Here is a 15,584-nt window from a genome sequence, read left to right as displayed (position 1 = left end):
ACATAATGTATATATAACAAATAGTTTAAGGGCTAAAAAGGAACTGTTGGTCCATCTAGGCCATTCTAAATGTGGACTAACCTGTGACCTGTAAAATGAAATTATAACCCCTTTAGATTTGTATTAATTATTTCTATGGATATGCCCTAAAATTCTGTTTGTCTCACAACTAGCAACAATATAATGTTTGGATGGCCTTACAGCTTGATCAACCAGAACACTTTTGTAATACTGTTAAGGTTATTCCAAACATAATTATACTTCTAACACAAATTATGATATCTCACTTGCATTACCTTGCACTTATTATAATTACCAGCCATCTGCAATATATTTGCACAACTCAACAAATAATTCAAATCCTTTTATAAAGTAGTAGTGTCCTCCTCACAGCCAGCAACATCAAAACCTTAATATCATTAGCAAATTTAAATAATTTATTGACTACTTTTTCAACTTTGTCATTGATGTAAATTAAAAAAATAATAAGGGTTCTGACATTGAACCCTGAGATACTGCACTTGTAACATTAGTCCAGTTTGACAGAACTATATTTATAATGATGATCTGTTTTTTCTGTACAGACACTTTTATCTACTTAGCAAACTTATTCGCATCACCTACAGAGAGAATTTTTTTCGCAAGCCTTTTCTGTGGCATGTTGTCAAATGCTTTCTGGAAACCCATATACACCAAATCCATATCTTTACCTTCATCCATGTAAGCAGTAACCTTTTCAAAGAATGTCAAATGATTAGTGAGGCAAGATTCTACTATAGTTAAACCATGTTGACTATACAACAAAATTTAACTTTATTAAATTATTTTTAAAACATCTTTTATTTGTCTTTCAAAACGTTTTTCAACATACAAGAAAAACTAATAGGCCCATTATTCCACAGACTATTTTTATCACCCACATTGAAAGTAGAAAAAGTAGAATTAACATTAGCCAATTGAAAAAAAGTAGCTAATGGGTCACATATTCAATTCTTAACCTACTTTAAAATCCTTTGGGAAATACTATATGTACCAGATATTAGCTTTATTATTCTCTAAACTTTCTAATTTTCTGTTTACTAACTCAGAATCTAATGCAATCATTTTGTTAGATCTAGCAACTTGATCAAGAAATATAATATCTTGTACTTAGAAGATGATATTGCAGGAGACAAGTTTCTCAAAATTTTATACATGTAAATAATTATTCTCGAAATAAATTGATGTTAACATCAAATTGTATCATGTGGGAGTATGCAACAATTTTTCTTTGAGTGCAGTCTGTAGTGGCTTTGGAAATTTAAAAGTTTAACCAGGAGTTTCTGACAACAACATAGGTGGATGGAGTAATAAGCAAAGGTATTTCTAGTATGTTATATTAGTATAATTATTTATTCATTTTCGATGTCCATTTTTTTGTAGTTTAATAATCTTTTGTCATTTTTCAGACAGCTTAACTTTTAATTATCATGCTCTAATCTTTAATAATTAAAATGAATTTAGATTCTCGAATCAGAACTTAAGGTGGGCATAAGCAAAAACATATTGTTCTTACATACTGAGCCTGTTTTTTGAGAAGTTTTTAAACAATAGTTAATGGATAAAACAGCAGGAAGAAAGATTTCAGTAACAACTTTTTTCTTATTATATATAAACACCATTTATTTTTTATTCAGTATAAAGATGATGGGAATGTTTTATATGTTTATCCAAAACTTCCCAACAAATCTTATAGTTTATACCTATACCATGCAAGAAAAGGTTGTCAGTTTGATTTAATTATGGGATTATTACAAAATCAACATACTTTAAGACTCGTTAATGTGATTTTATATTTCCTTGGGGTTGTATATGCTATTCTGATGTCAAGTTTGTGTTTAACTGAAAAGTTAAAATTTAAGGTGGTGAGCACAACATAGACATTCTACCATATAGCCTTGTGCTCAAACAATAAACAAAGTAATATATTAATTGTTATTATCTTTATTTAAGCCTTTTGTTGGTGTGTTCAAAATAAGTTGGGTGCTCTCCCTGTTTCAAAATTATTTTCATGAATTAATTTAAGCAAACTATTTTTTTCTCACCTTATTTTGAATTATTTGCATATTATAATATACTAAAATATGCTATCAGAAATGAAATAAAAATCTGCCTTCTTTTAAGCTCATTTGCAGAAAAAACCTGATACAGAAGGGGTTAAAGCAAACATTTTGCAAATCTATAAAAAATGTCTGCATTGAGAAGAACTTTGAGTTTGAAGTTAAGTTACTCATTCAGTCGAGCTAGAAACATACTGTTGTAAAAATGAATGTTTATAGTTCTACTGACATCTGGTTAACACATTACAGGAATCATAATTATAATTAGTTCCTCAAACTGTCATAATGAGAAATTTTAACAGTTCAGCTGTGTTAAGGAGTTTCACTAGCTGCTTAAACACTTCCAATATGTGTGTGTGTACATGTATACATATACACATACATATATATATCTGTACATTAAAATTGAGCAAAAATATTAAATAATTTCAAAGCCTTATTGTATAACTATAGTATGTTAGTCAGTTATGAAAATAATTGTGCTTCAGATTAATCAGATTGACTCTTTTCTTTTTTTTCTTAATTTTTTAGGACACTTCTCTTGGCAGTTCTGTTTGCAATTGCTTTTCTCTGGATGTTGGCACTTTTTGTTTTATTACTGGCTGCTCGAACAAAGGTAGGCTATGTAAGCATTTGTTAACTTCCTTCACTATAAATTTTCTTCTAAAGATTTACATTTTAATTTAATAGTGATATATCTTTGGAGTTGAAATAAGTTTTCAGTTTATTCTGTTTTCCTTATCTAAATTTAAGATATTGAAATATATGTGATATCATTTTTGTATTTCTCAAACAAATTACTACTTTAAGGACCTTGTTACTTTCCTTGACATCCTTTCCTTGTTACATTTTTGGGCTTAATGAAAAGTGTGAACTTCTTTCTGTGTGTTTTGGATTAAATAAAGATGCGAATTCTTCTTGACATGCATCTTAATTTAATAAAAGATATCACTTTTTTCATGTTTCTTGATTAAAGAAGAATATTCTTTTTTTTTAAATAAACTTTTTTCAACAAAAACAAATATATTGGTTCTTGCAATAATGTAAAGGAGTATAATGTTTTTAGTTATGTTTTTCAATTTTATTACAATATTTTATGGATTTGAATAGCTTCCTATGAGTAATTAATAGGATCTAAATGTAAAATTGAGTCAACTGGAAAATGCAGACATAATCTTATCTTGTGTAATACTGATATTTAGAATTTGATCGCAGTTGTAACATTTACCATTACTAGTATTATATAGTTGTGAATTTCATCTGTGATACACACTCATTAGAAATTATTTTTTTACTTCTTATTTGAAACTTAACCTGTCCCCAAGTTTTTCATTCACTCTTTTTTTTTTGTGAGAAATTTTTTTTAAAACTTATTTATAACTTCTGCTTTAAATAAAATTTTCCAAAGCCAAATTAAATCATTCTTTTTATTTTTTTATCTTTCCAGCTGAAATTATTTTAATTTCTGTCTATATTTTTCTACAAAATCTTTCTTTAAGTATACTATAAACCATTATATGATGTGTTCCCAGTTCTGCAACATTTATCACTAAACCAAATGATTCATGTGGATTACAAAATGTCTCTCCACTAGCTGATCATGTTTACTTGATAAGTTACATATTATTTACTTAGGATATTCAGTTTTTCCTTGATCTAACTTCAATATTATCTAAATTTAAACAAACTAAAAAAAATTACTGGTTAGAGCTCAACTTATCCACCTATTACAACATTATTACATTTTTTAAAAGTTTACAGTCCAACACTTTATCTGTGGAGAACACCTATTCCAAAATTGCATTATTGGAGGTAGATACAGTAAGTTAAGTATGCATTCTTTGGTAGATGTCTTTTTTGTTTTTACTATTTTTCATTAAAATAACTCTTGGAGTTCGTGAAATGAAATAATAAAACTTTTATTTTGTACTTGCAGTGTATTTCATGGGATATTAACCAAGCATTTCTTTTCCGACTTGTTATAACCATTTTTACTATACTTTTGGTGTATTCTGTTGCTCAAGTTAATGTGGTAAGTTTATCTTTTTTGTATGAAAGTTCTTTGAAGTTTTGTTGAGTTTATTAACATATAGTTACTTTTTGGGGAGCATCTATTTATACAGTACAAGTTTTCAGTTTCATACAAATAGCTACATTAATAACAATTTATCAACTGGTTGCAGTATGTATGTTCTTTACAAATAACTGATCACTTTCAAAGTGATGTTGGGATGATCCCTGTGAGGAACTTACATCAGCTAGTTAAACACACTGGTTGAATTAATCAATTAAAAAAACACAAAGATATCCTTGTATAAAACACAGAAAAATGTTGTGGAAGTACAGTGCGAATGATTTCCATTCACTGTTATTACAATGTTATCAACAACTGTCAGTTAGTTTGTTTAGGTATGAAAATCTTTACAAGAAGACATTGTAACTTCAGCCACTTTTATTCTCAAATCTCTATGACACAGCCACCCTAAAATAGTCATCACCACTGGCTGAATAAAAAAAAAGTCAAAATGTAAAGTAGTCAAAACATGTAACCAAGTTAATAATTGTGAATGAACACTTTGTGAATGCTTTATTTGTTTACTTCTGCATGTTTTACTTTTATTTAATGTGTGAATTATATAAGGTATTTTCTGCAGTGTATTTGTGATCCTGTGTTTTAGGGATACTCTTAAATTTATATCTTAGATATTAGTGAACCTGAACGCCACACTTATGCCTCATTTGTAAATGAACATTTGCATATAATTTATGAATTCTGAGTATCACATGTTTTTACTATATCATATATGTTTTGTTTGGGAAAGCTTTGAACATAATTATGATATTAATATAATCTAGAACGTTTGTATCTTTATGTATCTAATAAACTTTATAGTTTTCCTGTTTCAACAGTTTTAAGTATCACCTGTTTTATTGTTTTGTGAAAGCTTTAAACATAACTATGATATTAATATAACCTTGAATATTTGTATTTTTATGCATCTAATAAACTTTATAGTTTTCCTGTTTCAACAAACCCATGTGTGTTTTATCAACTACAAATGTGACTGAAGCACCTTTGACATCTGACCATCGATCATGTCCACTACCACAGTATATATACATCAGTTGTTGTTTAACCTTCTTTCCTGTTGTTGTTTTTCTCCAACTTCCCATCCTTCTCAAGGGAGTACTGTTGTTGCCAATGGCTACAATTTTTCTTCTAGTAATAGAAATGACTCATACATCATTATTTTATTGTTATGATTTACAAACAGGGTAAGGAATTTAAGAAATACAAGTCAGAGTTTAAGATTTGAAAACTAAAAAATACACTGCCTTCATTTTTAAAATTTATAGAGTAAGGAGTTTTAGTTCTGTGAGCTGAAAACATTGTAAGTGATAAGTGAAGACTGTTTACTACAGTAAAAAATATTGTAAATCAAATAATAGCTCTTAAAAGTGCAAAACAAGTTTCTTATTATAATTTTTTCTTTATTTTGAGTGAGAGCTTAAATCTGAAGATGTTTGGTATATCACTGAAAGAAACATTTAATTTCTTCATTATTTCAAAATTTATAAACATGCTAGCCTTCTTTATTAGTCAGTTTAACTTGTAATAAGATTATTCTTCTAACAAATTTAACATATGAATGCATATATTGTAATGTTAAGCAAAGAAATGGTTTAGATGTATTAAAAAAACAAAAGTACAGTATCCCAATTTAGTATATTAGATTAAATGTACACAGTAAGTTTAATCAGTTTATCTAATGTGAAGAAACAAAACATAATAAGTGAAAAATCAGTTATTCTGACATTTAATACAAGTTTATTAAAATATTAAAAAAACTAAATTTTCAGATCAGATGTTCCTCTCCACACCATTGGAATAGTAGCCATTGTTCATTTCATGCTTGCAGTGCTGATACAGGGGCGTCAAGTGGAATGGGCAGCGAGGTTAGACTTTCTTTGGAACACCCAGGTGAGATAATTAAATAACATAAGAATTGGAAATACGTGTATGACTAATTAATATAAAGAAAATATTAATTTTGGTTGGTTGGTTAATTTAGTGTTTTATGGCACAAAGCAGCTAGGCTATCTTCACCAAATATCCGGTATTAAAAAAAAAGGAATGTTGCAGAATGCTTACGTATTATTTCAAAACTCTTAATAACATATTCTTTGTGTTTTTCCTATTTTTCTAAAATTATAAAAGTGACAATCTTTCTTCCCATATGAATCTTTAATATGAGCACATATAACTGATCAGCATTTTTAACAGTTATGCTTTTGAACTTACACCCCTCGGTGTGGCTTCCTGTACATGGTGAGGGGACCTCCCAGGGAAGGTTCTGTTAATTAAGTTTACCTCATCTGAGATCTAAACATCAACTCACGTGTTTGTCATGCATGGTGACCCATGAAGGGGAGGAGAAGATCCTGGTGGTTGAGGAGTCTAATCCTAACATACCACTTTTGCCTTAAATTCCTGTACATGGGTGGCCTTAGGGTGGCCCACCCTTGGGTCAATCAACTAGTCCACTTTGGTTAGGGTCAACTAAGTACCAGTGTTGGATGTCCACAACAGATGTTGTGAACATTGTATCTGATGCTGGTGTTTGAGTATAGTGCTCATAAAACCCTGGCGTTGCTGCAATGTAGTTGTTTCGCATTGTAGCGCGTCCCCTTGTAGGGCTTTATGGTAGGTAGGGTCAGTGGGCACCGAAATATTTCTTTTTTTTATTATAGATCCTCCAAATAAACACTTAAATAAAATAGTGAAAAAAACAGTCTGTAGGTAAATGACCACGTTTTGAAGATTCTGAGCAGCAATGTTCAACATCTGTAACACCTGTTGTACCTCACTTTCTTGTACTGCATTCTCTTTCACACAAACCTTTAGGGCAGATGTCTCCCTTTTTCATTCAGAAGGGACTAGAGGGACTTGCTGGCTCTCCAAAGTCAGTAAAGAAACTTCACTCTGGTGATATATTGGTGAAAACATCCACATCTCAACACAGTTAACTTTTCTTGCATTCAAAGGCAATTGGGAATATACTTATACCTATTGAGGTTACACCTCTTGCTACTTTGAATTTGTCACGAGGAGTTATTGTTGAGAGGGATTTGAAGAACATCTCCGAGTTAGAGATTCTTGCTGGTTTCTCTACTCGAGGAGTTTCCGCAGTGAGGTATTTCTCCACTTGTAAAGATGGAATTATAATGCTGACCAATGTTCTCATTGTGATATTTACATCACCATGTCCACCTGCCACCATCAAGGCAGGTTATCTTAATTGTAGGGTATGGCCATACATTTCAAACCCTCTCAGATGTTTTCAGTGTTAGCGGTTCGGTCACTCGAAGATGTCATGTCATGGTTCCTTGACATGTGCTCGTTGCGTGGCAAGGACCATGATGCCTGTGAATGTGAAACGGACTCTCATTGCATCAATTGCAATGGCTCTCACCCGTCCTACTTTCATTCTTGCCTTAAATGGTTGGAAGAAAAAAGGTGAAGTGTTTGAAAACTATTCATAACATTACTTACCCTGAGGCTCAAAAGTTGCAGTCCACAACTTCATCATCGATATATGTTGTTGCACTTCATTCCACTACTACAGTGGGAGTGCAGACGGATCTCTCTGGGCCTCCAAAAGAATTCTTCTCAAACCAACTGAAATGCCTTTTGACCTTCATGGTTAAAAAAGTTAATGAATCAACTTCAACACCCATCTCTGTACCTGACATACATTCCACAAATCCCAAGATCCACTTCCTCGGATACATCTTTTTTTCCCACCCCAAGATGCAAAACAATCATTCGTTCATGTTCTCAGTTGCTGGAATCCTCTTCCAACAGCAAAGACCTGCCCAATAAACCCAGGGCAGGATCCATGGAGGTCGATAGACCTCCCTTGAATAAAGACAGTAAAGAAAAAAGACGTGGTCGTAAACAGAAGGGTTCTCCACCAATTCACCTACACCTAAATAAAAATGGCCATCTTGATACAATGGAACTGTGAAGGTTTACATTATAATCTGGATGACATCAAAACACTGATTGCTTCCTACCATCCTGTATGTCCTTCCTTACAGGAATCATTTCTGAAACCTGCTGATACAATCATCTTTCAGTAGTTTTCTTTGTATAGAAATGATAGGCTGTGTGATGGATGAGTGTATGGACGGGAGGCACAATTGGTTGATCAGCATGTGCCCACCTTGTCTTTGCCACTCAACATACACTTTGAGGCCATAGCTATCTGTGTTTCCTTGGGTTGTACCATCACTGTTTGTTCTCTCTACCTGTCACCTGAAGAGACCTGTGATTAACCAGACCTTGATGCTCCCATTGAACAGTTGCCATCTCCCTTTTTAATTCTGGGGGACTTTAATGGGCATCATCTCCTCTGGGGAAGTGCTGATATTGAAGGGAGGGGCTGCTCTGTAGAGTGTATGCTCTCTGATCACAACCTTTCTCTTTTCAATTGCGATTCTTATACTTATTTTCATGCACCTAGTCAGTTCTTTACTGCTATTGATTTCTCAATTTGCACCCCTTCACTATTCTCCCACTTTTCATGCAGTGTTGACAATAATTCATGAGGCACTGATCATTTTCCTATAATTTTGAGAGAAACTGGCTGTGGTTAGAGCCACCAGACCCATGTGCCCCAGTGGAAGCTGTATCAAGCAAACTGGCCCTCTTTCACTGCTCTCACAAAACTTGGTCCTGCCATCATCTGTAAACCTCCAATAGACGACTGTGTGGGAGCAGTAACTCACTGCATTATACAGGTAGCTCCTCAATGTATTCCTGAAACCTTGACATGTTTTTCATGATATCTTCTTCCATGGTAGAATCCTGCCTGCCACATGGCAATGAAGGCTCAAAAACGGGCCTGGGATACGTTTCGTAGGTATCACACACTCTCACACTGCATCACTTTTGAGCAGACCCATACACATGTTCAGTGAGTAAGACGCTAAAGCCATAAGGAGTATTGAATTAAGTTTACAACCAGCAGTTCCACCACCACCAGTTCCAAAGTCATATGGGACAAAAGTTGAAAGGTCAAGGGGCAATATAATTCTGTCCCACTTTCAATCTTGCTCTCTGATAACCAGGAAGTAGCTGATACCTGGGGCATTGCTGATACTCTGGGTGAAAGCTTTTGCTGGATATCTAGCACTTCTGCTTCTTCCTCCACCTTCTTAGTCATAAAGACTTGGGTAGAGCAATCACCTCTGTGCTTTCGAACTGATTGTATTTATGACTGTAATCAACCCTTTACATTGGTGGAACTCAAACTAGTCCTTCATTGGTCTGGTAGTACACTGGTTGGACCTGATGATGTACACTATGAAATGCTGCGCGTTCTATCTCCTGCTTCTCTTGCTATTCATCTGATTGTTTTTAACAGGATCTCACAGGAAAATGTTTTTCCTGATACCTGGTGCCAGGCTATTGTCCTACCTTTCTCAAAGCCTGGGAAGGATCCAAAGATTCCTTCAAACTACCTTCCAATTGCTTTAATGAGCTGTCTCTGTAAAACATTAAAGAGGATAGTTAATGCTCACCTTGTTTGGTTTCCCAAATCATACAACCTCCTCTTGCCCTCATTGGATTCCAATGATAGTGCTCTACCATAGACCACCTGATTCAACTTGAAACGTTGATCAGAGAAGCCTTTTTTCAAATGACAACATCTTGTATCAATTTTCTTTGGCCTTGAGAAGGCTTATGATACTACATAGAAGTATGGCATTGTGCGAGAAATCCACTTATATGGGTTACATGGTCATTTGTCCACTTTTAGTAAAAATTTTTAATTGACAGGCGATTCCAAGTTTGTGTGAGTTCGACACTTTCCCATTCCTTTCTACAGGAACTTGGAGTCCCTGAGGGCTGCATTTTCAGTGCCACACTTTTCAGTATAAAAATTAATGCCATGACTGAACATCTCTCTCTTACTTTTGCAAACTGGTTTTATGTTGACGACTTTTGCATCTCATGTCAGTCGTTGAAGATGAGGTATTTTGAGCAGCAGCTACAGATTGCCCTCAGTCATTTACTGAAGCTGACCACAACAAATGGCTTTAACTTCTCTTTCTCTAAAACCATTTGCATGTACTTTTGCCACCAAGGAGGTATTCATTCTGATCTTGAACTCTGTATTGGTAAAGTTGTGCTGCCAGTGGTCTCTGAGACAAATTTGTTGGGGCTTATCTTTGACTGTAAGCTGACCTTTATACCACACATCAAGCAGCTACATGTCAAATGTGCAAGAGCACTGAGCATCCTCCATGTTCTCTCTTCCAACTCTTGTTTTGTGCTGAAGATATATTGTGCTCTTATTCGATCGAAACTCGACTATGGATCACTGGTCTATGGTTCTGCCAGGACCTTGGCCTTAAAATGTTGAATCCCATTCATCATCAAGGACTTGGCTTTGCACCAGGGCTTTATGCACTTTTCCAGTTCAGAGCTTATACTCAGAGTCTAATGAACCTTCTTTGCAACTCTGCCATTTGCAACTGTCTTTACTATATGCTTCAAAATTTTGTTCCTTACCAAAGCATCCCACTTGGGGCTGTGTTTTCCTTTCCTTCCTCAGTGTGCCATACATTTTCAGAACAGACAATCTGCCATTGCTCCTTTTGGCCTTCTTATTCCATGTGCAGTTGGATGAATTTGGTCTGTCTTTGGATAACATTGCTGTATCCACTAGTTAGCCCATCCCACCATGGCTTCTTATAGTCCTCAATTTTGACCTATCTTTAAGTCATCTGAAAAAGCAGATACTCCAAATTGGAAATACTGTCTGTTATTTGATGAACATTTCATGAACCATCCTTCCATTCCTATTTATACAGATGGTTCAAAATTATTTGACTGTGTGGGCTTGCCATGGTTTGTTGTGGTTTGGTGGTTGTGTGAAGAATCCCCTTTACAGCTTCTGTGTTTACTGTTGAACTGTATGCCATTTCTCTTGCCCTGGATCACACGGAAGCTAAGCAGTACTCAAATTGCACTATTTATATTGATTTGCTTAGTTTTCTACTGGCTCTGGAATCGCTTCACATTAGTTCATATCCTGTTCTTGCTGATATTCAAAACTGATTGGCCCATTTCTCTTTAACATCTACTTTCATCCAGTTTTTCTGGATACTGGGCCACGTTGGAATTCACAGGAATGAGCTCGCCAGTATCGCTGCTGAATCTATCTACTCTGGTACTGTCACTGCTGTGCCTGTTCCATACATGGACTATGGTCCTGTATTTAAGTCTTGGCTTGGTGCCAGTTGGTAGTCGGCTTGGAGCGAGCAATGTGACAACAAGCTTTTTCAAATAAAGTCCTCTACTGGACTTTGTCCGTCTTGCTAATGTAAGGATCGAAAAGAGGAAGTTGTTCCAACTAGACTACGCATTGGTCACAGTTTCTTAACCCATCATTTTCTTTTATCTGGGACTGATGCACCAATGTGTTGTCTGTGTAATACTCAGATCACAATAAGCTACATTTTAATGTCTTGCCATCATTACGATTCTCAACGACAGCACCATTTTAAACATGTTCTGTCCCAAAGTTTATTAACATTAGATAGTTTTATTGGCGATGGTGACATTGTCTGCCTTAAAAATGTTTTTAGTTTTTTAAATGCCCTAAGCACAGCCCAATAATGGTGCCCCCCCTCAGCCCCTTCATTGTTTAACTGACAAGACATTAAGACTCAATAAGTGCTGAAAGTGAAATAAAAGTTTGAAAATTTATAACCCTTCTTCAGTTTTTTTCCAGGCAGGGGTGTAGATTTTTTACACCCGATGGGGGGGGGGATGATTTTTGCAACCACTTATGTGGACTGTTCAATTTGCAAATTGGTAATCTCTGATTACGTGAACCTGAAAGCTGTAAACATGAAGTCACAGAGTAATCTTGCTGCCACGATACTTGCACGTATACTTAGGCCTACTGACTGATACTTATGAACTATCGCTTAGATCGAAAAGCTTAGAAGCACACCTATATTAAAGCTGTACTTTTCAGATACTCCAGCATTTTGCCATACTCCAATATATTTTCATTTTCAGCAATTATTTCAACTTCTGACTGTCTTGCAGAGCAACTTACATCAATATTAACACTAGTGATATCAGGAGAATTTACAGGCAAAGTAAGATCAGTTGTGAGACTTGTGCTAGTTGAGCCAGCCTGTGAAACCTCAACGTCACCATGATATTCTGACCTTGAGATGGGCAAAGTGGTACTTGTAGGTGTGGAGCTTAGTTTAACTTCATTCTTGCCAGAGTCAGATGCAGTACAAGTGACTTCTGATGGCAGAGATGGGTTTTGATTTGGAAGATCGTGTTGTTGATGGAAAAAATTAGCTTTCCAGTCTTGGCCACTAAATCCAACGCCTTTTGTTGGTTCTTTTTTGCCAGTTTTCTCTTTTGTGCACCACTTAATTGAACACGTTTCATCTTGCAGTCTGAAAAGTACAGAAACAAAAATAAAAAAAATACAAAAGAATATGGATCATATATAGTTATAGTGATTAGAAAAACACTGTAATTCATGAAGAGAAACGTTGATAAGACAATCAAACATACCAAATTCTATGTCTACATTTAGACAAAGATTGTCAGCAAGTTATTCTAGGATTTAGGTCCATCATCACATAAACATGAATTCATAAATACCTTTATTGACTTGCTGCATTCTGATTGGTTGAAAATCATTTGAGGTCAGTCTTGAATTGATTCGAAACTGGCTTCAATCCATTTTAGGAGAATTAGTTTTCAGTCATTGCAGAAGTTTCATTAAGTTAGTTCCTATGGTAGCTGTATGTAGGAAACAATATCAATGGTTATATGCAAATCTATTGTGAGCCAAAAAGTATTTCAAAACAATTTGTGATCAACAACACATACTGTAGTAGACACAGTGATAATTATTTACTGGTACACATACATAACATATAATCAATTGTAAACTGTACTGCCTCATTGAACTACTAAATACTGGGTTAGGCCTAGGCTAGAGTATTTAATCCTAACCAAATATTTGAAGAATGAGTTGTAACCTCAACTTTGAGCTCAGGTTTGATGTGGCTGACTTTAGATGAGCCAACAAACCATACATCAACAAGATAGACATTTGTCTGAAACTTTATCTGCATGCCTGGATGTGAAGGCAAATCAAAATGATGGCCATAAATTGGGAATAGTTCACTTCATTATTCCAGGCTACAGTAGCATTTGCAGTGTACTTACACTAAACTAGTTACAGTATTTAGGTCTAACATTATTGTCACTCAGTTCTCAGATAACAACATTAACATTAAGCCTGATGCTAATACATTACAACTGAGGCCACTAATGTTAAGCCTAGTACTCAGTACTAACCTTTCTCACCTAAACTTGTTCAATTTATGCACTTTTACAGACAATCCTAAGTTGATTTTGTTGATTTGTCAATTCTTTACAGTATCTTTGTATAACCACAGTGCCACAGTACTGTACTACTACTATTAGTATAGTGTATACATAACAATATTAAGAATCATGTAGTTGTACACATCAAATGCTTATGCAATTTGACCTAAAAGGTTGAATCATCATCTGTAGACTGCTCTAATCAGTTGTTTTCCCAGCTTTTCAGAAATGTAATAGAACACATACTGATCTGAATTGATAGTCGCAAAATAGTTGAATTACACCTAAAAGTCTGTCGTTGTTGTCTCTATGTTTCTGTCTTAGATTGTTCATTTGTCTCATAAAAAATATCACCAAAGGGTGGGGGCATTATGACATCAGGATAGGATCAAGGAAGAAGTAAGGAGAATATAATTGTGATCTCCATTTTTGGGTTTAAAAAATGGCATATTTGACAAAATTTTGTTGGCTATTTATCCCCTTATTAAATCTCAGCTTCAGATCTGTTTATGTTATTACATAATCACAAGGGAATACATGCCCAAATACTCTTATATGTTACGTGCAATCTGTGAATGGTGGCATTGCTACAGTGGCATTTCTTTCTAAATTTTTTCTTGGCATGATAAGTTTCAAAACGTGTACCCTCACACAAAGGAGGATTTTTTTCACAGAAAATTGTTTAAATCCAAAAAATTACAGCACACAAAAGCTTCAGTGAGAAACACAGTTATGAAAATATTACAAAACACACATGAGAAACACAATAATACTGCAAATGAAACTGAAACAAATGAGACAATAACCCAAATAAACGTATGAAAACAGAAGCTGAGAAAAACACAAAACTAGCCATGTCTCTGTACACATTTGTTAACATTTCGTTTGACTTGTGTTTCTGTGGTATTATACTCTTATTTTTCTGTAGATGTGACTGAATAAAGCAGTAAAAGATAAAACAAAATAATTCCACTGCCTATAATTTCTTACAAATAGCCACAACAGAAGGAATGATTGAGAAAAATATTTTGTCTTTAAGGTCAAACATCATAACATACAATTATCATTTATCTGAAGTTTTGTCAACATTTTGTACTGCTCTTTACAGTAATCTTTTACAAATTAATGACTTCTTACTTCAGGTACATAGTTTAGTAGTTTCTCAAACCTTTAGTTACTCACTGAGGCAAAGAAAATGTATTTTTAACAATGCAGAGTAAAGTCAAACATGGCAGATAAAGACAGATACAAAAAAAAATCGAATAAGGTTGAGTGTAGCAGTGAAAAGGTTAAGGGCATGATGGCTAAGGGAAAAAAACTGTGGTGCCTCCCTTCCATTGGTGTCCTTATCACATGCTTATTTTGCTTAATGGTTAATCCAGGGCTGTACATATGCAGCTAGTACAAGACTTTAATAAAAATTGTAGTTTAAATCAAAGGTATAGAGCTAAATTCTGTAGTTCTTGAGCCCTACCAAAATCTGTTGGACTACATATATCAATTGTTTATTACTAAGTTTGTTAATTTTAGAGCAAAGTCACATTTAGAACTAAACCAAGATTTAACATTTTTAAGTCCTTAGACTTACTGCTGTTCCATTGGGGAATTATATTACCAAGAGAAAAACTCTCTTTACATGAAGCATTAAGGGAAAAACAGCAACTTGTTACCATATACAAGATATTAATAAAAGTTTAAAAAACTCATATTTTATTAATGGACAACATTTCAAAAAGCACTATAGTATTAATAATCCTTTGCAAATCTGCAAAAGAAAATCTATAAAGCTGTCTTCATTGTATATAAAGTAAATAATAAGCCTTTTAGAAATGTATGTTTTAAATGCACAGTATAGTTGTAAAATGTATTTTATGTGTTTTAATAGTATATCTGTATGTCTTAGTAATCAAACAACATATGAAAAAATTATTTCCTCATGTTAATGCTCTGAAACCTACTCTTGAGTTGAAGTGGTTACGTGATGCTTTTCAACAGCATCTAAGGGTGAGTGACACTGTGTGTGGGATAGAGCTCTACCAATG

General features: G+C 34.2%; 1 protein-coding gene across 1 annotated transcript in view; it reads left to right on the top strand.

The window, feature by feature from the left end:
- Nucleotides 1-15,584, top strand: part of LOC143235683 (adenylate cyclase type 1-like) — a 138,684-nt gene that overhangs the window by 91,517 nt on the left and 31,583 nt on the right. The window contains exons 14-17 of the mRNA XM_076473902.1: nt 2,631-2,715; nt 4,036-4,131; nt 5,116-5,375; nt 5,961-6,081. Coding sequence (XP_076330017.1) covers nt 2,631-2,715; nt 4,036-4,131; nt 5,116-5,375; nt 5,961-6,081 — 562 coding nt within the window. The remainder of the gene's footprint in view (nt 1-2,630; nt 2,716-4,035; nt 4,132-5,115; nt 5,376-5,960; nt 6,082-15,584) is intronic.

Source organism: Tachypleus tridentatus, chromosome 12, assembly GCF_004210375.1.
Source record: "Tachypleus tridentatus isolate NWPU-2018 chromosome 12, ASM421037v1, whole genome shotgun sequence".
NCBI lineage: Eukaryota > Metazoa > Arthropoda > Merostomata > Xiphosura > Limulidae > Tachypleus > Tachypleus tridentatus.
The sequence above is the reverse complement of the archived record's forward strand: the minus strand, read 5'-3'. Positions and strand labels throughout refer to the sequence as shown.